The 13,322-nt window shown below is 36.2% G+C and overlaps 1 protein-coding gene across 1 annotated transcript in view; it reads left to right on the plus strand.

Annotated features, from left to right (window-relative positions):
* The window catches only part of FAF1 (Fas associated factor 1), a 478,510-nt gene that overhangs the window by 332,342 nt on the left and 132,846 nt on the right, over positions 1–13,322 (plus strand). The window contains exon 13 of the mRNA XM_047728777.1: positions 8,581–8,735. Coding sequence (XP_047584733.1) covers positions 8,581–8,735 — 155 coding nt within the window. The remainder of the gene's footprint in view (positions 1–8,580; positions 8,736–13,322) is intronic.

The raw sequence follows: 13,322 nt of genomic DNA on the forward strand, positions 1-13,322 counted from the left end.
AATTGGAAATACTTTAAATGTCATTCACACTATGGAATACTATGTGACCATTAAAAAGAATGAAGCCACTTCATATATATTGATGTAGAATGATATTCAGGACACTTTGCAAAGTAAAAAAAGTGAGATACATAACAGTGTATATAGTACATCTCCTTTTGTGTTGTAAAAATTATGTGTGTATACAGATTATAAAAAATACGGGGGTGCCTGGATGGCTTAGTGGGTTAAAGCCTCTGCCTTCAGCTCAGGTCATGATCCCAGGGTCCTGGGATGAAGCCCCGCATCAGGCTCCCTGCTCATCAGTGAGCCTACTTCCCCCTCTCTCTGCCTGCCTCTCTGCCTACTTGTGATCTCTCTCTGTCAAATAAATAAATAAAATCTTAAAAAAAAAAATACATTGACCAACCATCTGCTATGACTTCAGCCATCCTGGGTCTCAAATATATGGAATATGGCACACATGGCATTTCAGATAGATGTACACTTCACTATTGCACTATTACAAATCCCAATAGGCTCTCCTGTATGGGTTAAATGGACTGGACCACATGCTAACAGTGAAGGCTCTCCCTGGTCTTTGCATGAAGGCTAGACTAGCAACCTCCATATCTTCTTTTGCCTTCATGCCTACTTGGCCTTTCGAAAACAGTGTCCCCCTCCTTTCTTCTCACTAACCAGATGTATAAGATGGACCTTTCTGAACAGCCTGTTAGGTCATTTGCATTAGGCCTAGTGTTAATTACAGTCTCTTAAAGTGTAATTCAGGGCCCATTGGAAGCTGTGAGAGTCTTTCTGATGGACCATGAACTAATCCATAAATGCATATCTTTTCTTTAGATCTTCTGGGTTAATAGTACACTTCCATGGACTGTCATTTCTATATATGACTAAGGATTTCTTATAGTCAGTCTATTGTAAGAATTACGATTGGGTTTGGTTGCTTGTAACAGAAAAAAAAATTAATAGTGGCTCAAACAAAATAGAAGTTAATTTCTCTATTCTCCTCAAGAAGTCTAGAGGTAGCCTGTCCAGGCCTAGGATGGTATATCACAGACTTAGAAGCTCACGTTCCTCCTATCATGTTGCTCCACTGTGTGGTATACAGTTCAGTTTAAGTCATGATTCTGGATGACTACAGGCGATTGAACCAGCACTTCTGCTTGCATTAGCCAGAACTTGATTATTGGTTACATAGTCACATTTGTTTAAATGGAGGCTGAGAAATGTATTCTTTATTTCAGTCAGCCATTAATCCCACATAAAAAAAATACATAAGAGATTTCCTCACTGAGGAAGATGTGGAAAATATTTAGGGACTACAGTCTCCACCATTCCTATTAAATGAGTACTTAAGAGTTACTACAATTCTGTATGCTTAAACTTAGCTTATTTTTATAATTCACAGTGTTCTACTTTGGAATCTGCTACACTTGACAGTACTTGACAGTAGTAAACAGTTATTGAACATGTATACCCACATATCATTAGCATTCCTGTGATTTTTCAGCAAGAACACATTATTATCTATATATTTTAAATGAAAAATTACTGTTACTATGTCTCCAGGTCTTTATTGTTATGATTCCCCCACCCCTAGAGTATGGACATGATGAGATAGGTGGGGTCCTTTTTCTCTTCTTCAGTGGCCTGAAAGTGGGAGAAGGAAGTGTTAATGTACCTCCCATTCATCCACATTCGTGTTGTTCTGCCTGTTTAGCAGACTACTGGCTAACCAAGGATAGTGTTATTCCTCTCAGAAGAGAAGATCAAAAAAATCCTCCCTGCACTTTTATGAGGCTGCTCTTCCAGTCCTTGGCATTGTTTCTAGTTATTCATCTAGAAAACCAGTGGGATGAGATCTTTGATCCGGCCCCAAACTGCCTACTTTCTTGCCTCCATAATCCCACTCCCACCCTCCCTAAAGAGCTTGCCTGCCTCTCTCCAGTTTGCTATAATAGCCTATCACTTGAACTTCTTTTTCCTTATTTGTAAAAACTTTAGTCATATGTTGGTTTTCCTCAAAAATATTTTATGACCTGAGTAATACAGTCTGAACAATGAAAGCTGATAAAGCTCTGTATCCAGTGAACATCTGCCAGCTTATTTTATGAAAAGAGTTTGGTTTTACTTTAGGCTTTTTTTCTTTGTGTAACCTGTGACTTTCATATAAGAATTCAACCTACCTGAGGCTCAAATACATTTGTGTCATTAAGATTTCAGAGTTCTATCCCAAAATCTCCTTCAGGAAGTGAGAGGAAAAAGACACCATCTTGGCATCACCTCACCTTCAATATCTGGCTGTTTCCTTTTGGAACCTCTCCAGTTGGTTGCTGCCTGTTGGTCCCTGAACTCAGCTTTGGGAGTCAAAAATTCAGTGTCAGTGATTTTTTCCACAAATCAATCTACATTGATTCTTCACTCTTTAAAAGTTACTAGCTTTGAGTTCTTTGAACATATCAGGCTACTGACATTACTGGGCCTTACCAAACTTTTGTCTGCTTTTTCTTTTTTTCATTCCTCTTTTTCTATCACCTAAATTTAAAATTTAGCTCAAATGAGAGATAAGTCTGTTACTATATCCTGCTTTCAAAATTTAGCTCGAGTATTCCCTTCATAAAGCAGCAGCATTTCAGTTGGCTAAGCATCTCCCTTCAGCTCAGGTCATGATCCCAGGGTCCTGGGGTTAAGTCCCGCATTGGGCTCCTTGCTCAGTAGGGAGTCTGTTCTCCCTCTCCCTCTGCCACTCCCCCACTGTTCATGCTCTCTCTCTCTCTCTCTCTCATTCTCTCAAATAAATAAAGTATTTTTCTTTTTTTTTTTTAAGCAGCCAAGCAGTGTTTATGCTTAGACCCTAGGATTGTCTCTGTTATAGCACTCATGTTACCACTCCATCTAGACAGTGTGGTACTTCTGACCTCCAAAGCTATATGGCACCAAAAAGCACAAAAAAGTGAAGTAGCTTTCCTAAGGTCACATAGCTAGGAGGTGGCAAAGCAGGAATTTGAACCAGACGATGTGGCTTCATGGTGCCCTGCCCCTAATCTCACCTTGTAGTTAATGTTGAGTTATAGTTGGATGCTGGGCTGGGCCTATGAACATTCATATATAGGAATAGGATTATAGAAGTGGGCAGTGTACTGGAATGATCTGCTTGGAGCCTGGATTTAAAACAACAAATAAGAGAGCTGTAAGGGACATTTTGAGGTGGGTGGAAAAATTTGAATATGGACTTTACATTAGATGATACTGTGACAATATTAAATGTCTAAGGTGTGATAAAAATATTATGGTTATGTGAGGGAATGTCCTTGTTAGGTGACAGACACTGAAGTATTTAAGCTGGAAGCGTCAAGATTTGTGCAACGTTAAATGTTTCAGGGACAGAGGCATACAATGAATTTAGAACAAACATGGCAAATGTTAATAACTGATATATCTAGGGGCACCTGGGTGGCTCAGTGGGTTAAAGCCTCTGCCTTTGGCTCAGGTCATGGTCCCAGGGTCCTGGGATCGAGCCCTGCTTCAGGCTTTCTGCTCAGTGGGGAGCCTGCTTCCCCCTCTCTCTCTGCCTGCCTCTCTGCCTAATTGTGATCTCTTTCTGTCAAATAAATGAATAAAATCTTAAAAAAAAAACCCTGATAAATCTAGGGTGAAAGATAAGTGAGTGTTTATTGTTGAATCAGTGTATCTGGTTTTTGTATTAATAAACCATTCCCAAACTTAAAACAAACAAACAAAAAAAATAATAATAATAGTGGTATGATTCTGATGATTATGGTGATGATAATCATCATAGTAAAGAAGAAAACAGAGAAATAAAGTCAGGTCCCAATTTACATAAAGGAAATTATTTTATTTTTAATGTATTTAATTCTTACACTGAAAAATTTATGAACTACCATTTATAGAAATTATTTATCCTATCAATCTTAAAATTTTTGAAAACATGGACTATGGATGTTCTGGTACTCAAAAAGAAACTAGAAAACTTCCTTTCAGTCCATCAGCAAATATTTTCTGAGTGTCTGCTCTGTGCCTGGCTTATTTTGAGATCTAGCCAGCTCATTTCTTCCAGCTCTAACGTTCTATGGTTCTGTAATGCTAAGTGTCTAAATACAATAGCTACTGCAGCTCAAGGCCAAATCACATTGGTTGCTGTCAGCTTGGCATTTCCTAAGCATCAACTTAGTACCTTAGCTCTTGGATTTGAATGTGAAGATTAGTGAGGCCCTGAAGGCAGGGACACAATTTAGCATCCCAAACATTATTGCTAGTAAGAGAAATGAAGGAGTTTCATAATCTTTAATAAATTTCCAGGGCTATCATTTCTCTTGAAATTGCTTTCAAATCCTTTATTTTGCATGGATAGTTCTGGACTCTTCATCCTAACAACCACATTTCATTCAGCACTTGCTATGGGCCAGGTGTTGTAAAAGAAGTACTTTACCTGCTTTATCTGCAGTTCTTGGAACAAACACCCATCTTGTACCATGGTCACACAGCTTGTAAGTGCAAAACTGGATTTAGCACAGAGCTTTTTTAACCTTTATACTATGTTACCAAAACCTAGATCACAAAGAGGGAGTCTGAGAAGAGTGTAGCTTGCCTTTGTTTACCAGACTTATACCCTCTTTGTCAAATTAGAAAGACAAATAGACATGTTTTCCTTAAGTGTACCATTCTTACCACTTATTGGATAGTACTGCAGTTAAATTTTTGCTTCCCCATACACCAGCAACACCCCCCCACAACTCTTTGAGGACGAGGAAACTTTGTTTTATTCATCTTTACGTTCTCTATGCCTAACTCATTGGCACTCCATAAATGTTACTGAACTAAATTATTAATGGGCCAAAAGGAAAAATGGTTACAGAAATGGAAAATAAAACATTTTCTCATTTTTTTCCCTATGTGCTAGGAAAATTCACAAAGGCAGTTTTCTGATATGCTGAACCCAGTTCTCACTGTTCGGGCCTGTGTTTAATTGAGCTCAATAAAGTAATCAGAAATCTGAGTCTAGGGCTCATTTAGCTGTGCCTATAATCTAATCAGAGATTTATGAGCCCAAATTTATTAGCATTTGCTTATTATTAGGAGTTTTCTCTTTTGCTTGTTACTACTGTCAAAATAGCAGAAGAAAAATTTTTGTTGAAGGCTTATGTTAGAGAGAAAAGATCATTTTAAGATTATTCAGTTTCCCTTTTCAAAGCTACTATGGGAGTCCCCCAGCCTGAAGATTCTCTTCTGATTACTCTCTTTATCATCTCCTTTCTCACAGTTTAGAGCTTAAAGTGAGAACTTTTTTTTAAGTGTGTTTTCCTGGCATCTCATGTTTAACAGTGTCAGGGGTTTATGTCCCTGGAACGAAAACTGTTTCTCCAGAGCCTTTTTTCTCTCAGCTTCCCGTGAAAAGAGGGGCGAGGCGAGCCAGTCGCTTACCACAAAGCAATGCCACCACAAAGGAAAGATTAAGGGTTTAGAGAGAGGTCAATGTGGGTTTTTCTCTAACTAAACACTTTCCTAAAGTTTCCTTGTGGAAAAATAATGAAGTCATCTCAGAGTTTTTAAAGAATTTTTATTTCTTTTTCACCGTCTGCATTCGCTTGTCTTCTCAGCATGGATGTTTAATCTTCCTAGGCTTTGTGAATTGGCCCAAATGAATAAGTAGTGAGCTGTCTCTCTAGGAGCTAGAGGCTTATTCTAAGGGCCTAATCACTGAGTAAACACATCTTTGCCCTCCCTCTCACAACTGCGATATAATAGTCGAGATTCTAGCACAGTAACCTGGATATTGCAGGGACCAATGCTTTGAAATGCAGAATGGTTGATCCTCCAAAACAGACAGTGCCTGATCTTCGCCTGCCTCTTTCTTCTTTTTTAAATTAAATATTGCCAAAGAGATGCTGTTTTATTGCTTGATATTGTGCATTAGTGCCCTGGATTTCCAAGTTTAGTTTCAGTCAACACTGTCGGCTGCACTTATAGGGAACTCTGCATGTTGGGTTTCTTAGTAGCCTCTTTCGGCACATGTGTGTTTGGTTTGGAAGAGCATTTAAATTAAATCAGTGAGATAGCAATGTAAATCGCTAATCTCTTTCCCAAAGTCTAAATGTTCCATTGCAGTGTTCTTGAGAGAAATGGGCGTTTTAAAGATTTAGCCATTGCCATTGTTTGGTTAGAAATATGCTGATTTAAAAGTGGACAGCTCTCTTGTTCCCAGTGTCTCATTAAATGTAGTTGCTGAGATACGATCAAGCAGAATTAGAGGTTGACATCCCTCTGTCTATTCAGCTAGAGAGCTCCTAAGAAGAGGAGCTCTGAATTTGTTAGTGCTGCCAGGTTCACGTTCCTTTTCCTAAAGCAGCAGATTTCTAGATTCTTTTACTGAAAGTGGTTTGGCATGCTGTTGCCATTTGGTATCTTTTTTGCCAGGGGGTTGATAATCAGCATTCAGGTTTCTTTCATCAAACATGCCGAGACCTTTGCTATCTTTAGGGATGCAAAGAAGACTGAAGGAGACCTAGTCCTCACCTTTGAGAGACTTTGTCTAGAGGGGAAACTGATAAACAGTGACGATACTAATTAGGAAGAGATAGAAGCCCAGAAAAGGAAGCTCTTAATTCTGCCAGAGGGAATCAGGGAAGGTTTCATAGCGGCATTTGCTTTGAGACTTAAAGGGTGAATAGGAATGTACCAGATAATTGTCTCTAAAACTATCTGATTATAAACTTCATAGAAGCCAGCTACTGTTACCTGTAGACATCAGCATGGGTGAAGAAACCCTGAGTCTTTCTTGCTCACCATTTTATCACCATTGCTTCCTCCTCGGCCTGCCATAGTATTTCAACAAATGCTTGTTGAATGAGTGATAAAATGAATTGACGCATGAAAACAGCTACTGTTGGAGTAACTGAGCTACTTAAACTCAGGAATCCTCTACTTACTCCCATTACTTGTTGTCTCTGAGGCCCCAGAAGCATACTAATGTATGAGCAGTGGCCAGTCTGGCATCTTCATATTCTATAAGCACTCCAAGACTTGACTATAGTATGGCTGATTTTCCTACTACTGCTGTATCAAAGAAAGAGTACTAGGCTTGGCATCAGGAATCCAGGTTCCAATCCCAGATGTACTACTTACTTACTTCTTATGGTAGAACTTAGGACAAGTCTGCTTTCTAAACCTCAGTTTCTTTGTATGCTAATAAGGTTAAGAATACTATTTTACAGACTTTTTCTGGGGATTAAAGTAGATAATGGGTGTGTAACTAACAGTGCCTCCTATTCGTAGTAGATGCTTTTGGGATCTTAATCTACCTATGTACCTCTCTGGCTACCCTCATCTAGTACAGAATTTACCTTTGAAGAAAATATTTTAATGATTAGTTTTTTATTATTATTGTAATTTGGATTATTTATCAGGATAATTCCAAGCATCAGACTTCAATATCCTTTCATCACATGAACTCTGTACTTTTCTATAAATGTCCTACTTTTTTTGGAATCCCAGACAGTGAGTTTTTCTTTATTATCATCATATCCTTATTTAATATGAAGGGAAAGACCCTAAGCTTCCTTAAAAGTTTACCTTGCCAGAATTTCACAGATTGGTTTGTATATTGCCTTTATCATAAAATTCTATCTCTCTGTTTCCTGTCAACTTACTGTTCTTAAACTCCTCTCTTCGACAAGGTGGCACCAAGAAGTTCGTCAATAACAATGTAGGCTCTTTAATCATCATTGTCATTGTTGTTGTTAAAGCTGACATGTTGCAAATTGTGTTGCTCAATTTCAGTTTTTAGTCCCGATTATTTTATTGACTCCCAACTATGATGGAGGACACTTTTAAGAGAGCAAATGCCATTTGTTAGAAGCAAGTTTTATCAAGCAAAGGGGAAGGAATAATTCTCCATGTGAGAAATCACAAGGACACTTTCTGAAATATAGACTAGAAAGAATTCATGTGAAGTGAGCTATTTTCTACCATCCTTCCATTTGCAGTGAGGTGTTACATACTCTTACATAAGGACTTTAACACGAGAACACATTAATGGCTTTGAAATTACCTGTGGAAATAAAACACAACTTCATTTCAGACCTTTTCCTTCCAAGTAGAAGAGACTTTCCAGTGCTCAGATTAAAAACAAAAAATACTAAGAGATTTTGGCAATCAGTCTTAATCAGTATTTTTTCTGTGTACAAAGTTGAATAGTTCAAAATTAATTTCCCCTTTGTAAAGTATGTTTTAATATGAAGAATTGTAAATCCATTTTATTTAAAGAAAATGCAATTCTGTTGCATAGTCTGCTTGAGATAGGCTTGCATATGTGAACAGGAATCTGTGACAGTGGTCTATAAAACAGAATATAATCATCGTAGCCTCTTTAGGGTATAAGGAAGCAAAATTTATTCATATCAGTAAATGCTATAGGAACTCCAAGTATCAGGTGCTCTTTTAAAGGGAGTAGCATTTAATTTTTGTCTTTCCTGTTTACATCAACCAATTATACTTTTCCAAAATTCAAGAAATCTTACATTAATGGATATTTTAATTCATCAGTCTTTTTTCCTTTTTCAGAGAAAGCTTCTTGCTATCTACCTCCACCATGATGAAAGTGTATTAACCAACGTGTTCTGCTCACAAATGCTTTGTGCTGAATCTATTGTCTCTTATCTGAGTCAAAATTTTATAACCTGGGCTTGGGATCTGACAAAGGACGCCAACAGAGCAAGGTAATACTGTTGTTCACAAGTTTTAAGTTGGGCTTCTCTTTTTTATAAAAAAAGTATTAGTTGTATTTGCTTTCTTATAAACATTTTCATCCTCAGCATTAAATTCTCAACCATTACATTTAATTATATATAAGCTATTTCTTGTAACTAACATGCAGTTATTTGCAATGGGAAAATATACCTCAATTTGTAAAAGATTTCTAATCCAAGAATAACCCAAAAAAGAAAAACAAAATATACTGTTTTCATCTTTTTGGTATGGTACATTTCTATGTACTGTATATTCTAATGTTCTCATCTGTTGTTGAATATTTAGAGAAAATATGTCTTTAATAATGTTCAGAAAAGGCAAGGCAAGTCTAGCATATAATCTTAGTAGTAAGTTTATTTTTTAATAATTCCAGTGAAGAAGGCAGGACATTCTGGACGAGTCCATGGAGTTGGTGATAGCTTAACTCTAGCATATACTAATTGATGTAATCGCTTTATTGCACACATTCTTTTGCACACATCCATATTCTCAGTAGGAAAAAAAAGTCCTTTTCCTTGCTGTCAGGATAAATTAATTTGTTAATCATAGTATCTATAAATGATGAATAATTCTTCATATTTTGCCTATTTGAGTTTCCCATCTGAAGTACATTTCATCATGTTTAATTACACATGTGGCCATAACACCCAGTGATGTTACTTTGGGTGTGTTAACACAATAATAATCACAGGCTGCTGGTTTATGAACAGGGAGATTAAATTAAATCATTTCAAGGCAAGCCTATTGTAGTTACCTAATTTAAATGATCATAGAACAATTAGAAATCATCTGATTTGTTTTTTTATTATTTTATAGCTCACTGAATTTTTGCTCATCATTTAGACTTTGTTTTATGTAATCTAAACCTGAAAAGAAAGATGATTCTTCCCTTAAATGTGAAGCAAAAGAATGTTGAAGCAATTTCTTCATCTAATACTTCATTTCTTTAAGCAAATGGTTAGGAAATTTCACAGGATGACTTCGTTCTGCATTGGAAATGTTCCCTGTTATACATAAATAAAGAACCTTTAGCACCTGTATTTGTTTAAATTAAATCAGGTTATTATTCACACTCAGTTAAAGGTGATGAAAAGCAGTGCCAAAAACAGATAAAAATGCAGCATCGAAGGTCTTTCATGAGGCAAAATACATAGACTGGAGACTTGACTAAATCTTTCACCATTCACTGGCAGTAAGGAATCTCCCCCTTTCCTTTTATCCACAACTTGATGGAGAAGGAAACACTATTTCTAAACCATCTGTAGTGGCTAAGTTCAGCAGGCTACCTGCTGTTATTTTGTTCTATCCTCCATTTAATTCCTTAGTTCCTTTTATTTTACAATGACAAAAAATTGCAGTGTAGTTTCTTTTGAAAAACAGTGTTTGAGGGTTTTTTTTTTTATGACTGGCAATCAACAGCCATGTAATTGCTTTGTTATGTTTTACTAAAGAAGTCTGTTAAGTAGCACAACTTTGATACACTAGTAATAAGAGTTTGCAGGTTACAGAGACACCTGTGGTGACCAAAGCGACAGAAGCTGCTTATTAGAAAGAGCCAGTACAGCTGTGTCCTATTAACTCCTTATGACACTTTTTTTAAAACACAAAATAAAGGCCTTGTTTAAGGCTTTAAAGCTATTTCTCAATGAATTGCAGGACCGACTATAAGGTATGATAGGCTATTTCAATCTACATTTTAAAAAATATGGTATCTCAATATTATTATCATTACATTCATGAAAATGAGAGAAAGTGGTATTAAAGACTAAAAATAGAAACATGTAGGAATTTGCTTTCACAAATACTTATAGGAACAAGAAACAGGGCCGGTGGGGAGAAAGAGAATGTTATAATTACTGGAATTTAATACACTTGGCAATCCTTACTCAAAATCAAATTCTACATATTACAAATTAAAATCTATTTTAAGTTAAGGTATTACATTTCTCTCCATAAAGCAAAAGAATTATGTAGATGCTTTTCATGTACAGCTCCTCATTAGTATTGTTAAGGCAAGTGGAAAAGTACACATCCTACACACACACACAAGGTAAAAATTCATTGGAATGGCATATTCCTAAGAGAATAAAAGTGGATTTCTTTTTGCTATATTAAACTGTAAGAAATTTTTAATTAATTAGTTTGATTTATTGGCCCAAAAAAAGATCAACTTAGCACCACTTTTCTAACCACCCATCATAGATTCATCTAAATGTAGTTATCTAATTGCGTTTCTATCTTTGTGATCTTACTTAGATTTTTTTAGCACCACATTTTATCAAAAGGTGTTTGTCATAAAAATTTATTGCATTATCCATCTTATGCTATTAACAGTGAGTAACAAAATGTCAAACTTATACACCTTCATTTCAGTAGACTGTTGCACTAATATTTATTGGTCAGTGAGCTACATTTCAAAATTTGCTGTGCCATCATTTGCATATTACCAGAGTTAAAATATGACAGATTACTATGTGAAAATATAGAGGAGATTTCTAGGCATCACAAACGAGATTGTTGCTATGAGTTTCCTTTTAAACTGTGATATTCTTACAATGAATGTAAAAGTTTAGAAGGAAATTCCTTTTGGATGGCTTGTCTCATCCCATATCTGGCTCTCCCAGTTCAAACTGATCAACACATTTTTTAAAATCGTGAGCCTGTAAACTGGTTAGTCTGGATGACTCCTTAGTGGTTTTCCGGGACTACCCCCTGACATAATAGCTGGGGACATTTGTGCCCAAGATGGGGAGGGTCTTTCCAAGCAAATTTACTTTTCCTTAAGAAATACTCTGCCAAACCAACAGAAACACTAGTCCTCTGTTTACTGTGGGTCTCCCATGTGTAGAAGATAAGTTAAGGATTTTGAACTAAGTGAATGCTTTGGTAAAGTTACAGAATGTGAATGTCAGTTGTGGTTATAAGTTAAATTTCCTAATTTCCCTAACAAACTAGAATAAAAAAGAAACAGATGTCTATAGAATGTCACTGTTATACACCTCTCTGATGCTGATGATTTGGATTTCCCTCCTCCAAAATGATTCTAATAGCTTTCTAAGTTAAATACTTAAGTTTACCAACCTATATCTGTATAAAATGGATTAAAATAATTTCTGGATTGCTCTTGGAACATCCCAAATATGAATTGGGACATCATACTGTAGCAGTAATGATTATGTGCCTATCTTCTCCCTCACTAAATTGTGATCTTCTGGAAAGCTTATTCATATTATTTGTCTCATTCAACAAGGCACTTTAAATTTACAAAATTCTAGGAGAAACTCAGTAAGCATTGCAAATAAATGAATGCATCCAATTCCACCAAAGAATGTGTTTATAATTTCAATATTATATATCTAGATATAGGTTTCTTTCCTGGAAAACTCTGTACAGTCTTGTTGGCTGCCACGTCTACTTGGAATTCAGGTCCATTATTTCTTAAAACAGTAGGCAGTAAGCCCTTGTTAGTCTTAAGAAGTGCTAGAGGGTATAATTTCTTAAATATCCATCGGAACAATGATCCTGAAAGAAACAGTAGGATATACCTGTAAATGAAAGAGCTGAAAACAGATAATAGTAAACAAGGAGATCCTGCAAATCACTTCTGAAAGTGACTAAAAGAGTATCTTAAGAAACATATATTTCCTTCATGTTTATTCATTGAGTAAATATTTACTGAATATTTCATGTGAACCAGGATTGGTGCTTTGCACTGAGGGTGAGAAGATGAAAAAGATACAGTGCTTAATGCTCAAAATACTCATAGTCTATTAGGAAGACATAGAGCTAATACATAATATGAAGTATGCACAAGGTGCTTTGGGAATACAGGTGAAATTCGTAGGGAGTTACTCTGAGTGGGCTAAGGAAGGACTTGAAAGAAATGACCCACAGAAAAATGAAATTAGAGGGTTTGTTCTTTTTATTTAGAGATTTTTATATTAGCAGTATTCCTAGTTTATTGGGTTGCAGATATTTGCTATTTATATAAAAGAATGTTGGTATTTTAAGCCTCATAATTAAATATCAGAAATGAAAGATCAGTGGTTTACATAATTGTAGAGGAGAGGGCCCTGGCCAGCTAGTGTAATCATATATGGTCTGAACCAGATTGAGGATTAAGGTCAACCAGCAGGGATCGACAGATCCCAAGCAGTTGTTTTGTTAATGATTCATCTCAATATTGGCATATGCTTACAGGCAGACAGTAGAGCAGAAATCAGATACTCTTTTGCATGTAGAAACATGTAGAAAACTATCATGGATTTAATAATAAAAATATATTTAAGGACAATATACTATTAGTGAACAAAAACTTCTGCAATAAAAGAGTAGTTTCTTAGATTTCAGGACAGGTGTCACCTCTGGGAAGCCTTGCCACTGTCTATTCTTCTCTTGCCTCTCAGTCTGAATTAAAATGCACATTCTTTATGCTCCCATAATACCCATATACTAACCTGTATTGATGGAATTCATTATACTGTATGGTTATTGCCTGTCTCCCTATTGGATTATCAGCTCCCCAAGAGAGCTAGGTCTATAATCTCAAGGTGTTA

Source organism: Lutra lutra, chromosome 4, assembly GCF_902655055.1.
Source record: "Lutra lutra chromosome 4, mLutLut1.2, whole genome shotgun sequence".
NCBI classification, from domain to species: domain Eukaryota; kingdom Metazoa; phylum Chordata; class Mammalia; order Carnivora; family Mustelidae; genus Lutra; species Lutra lutra.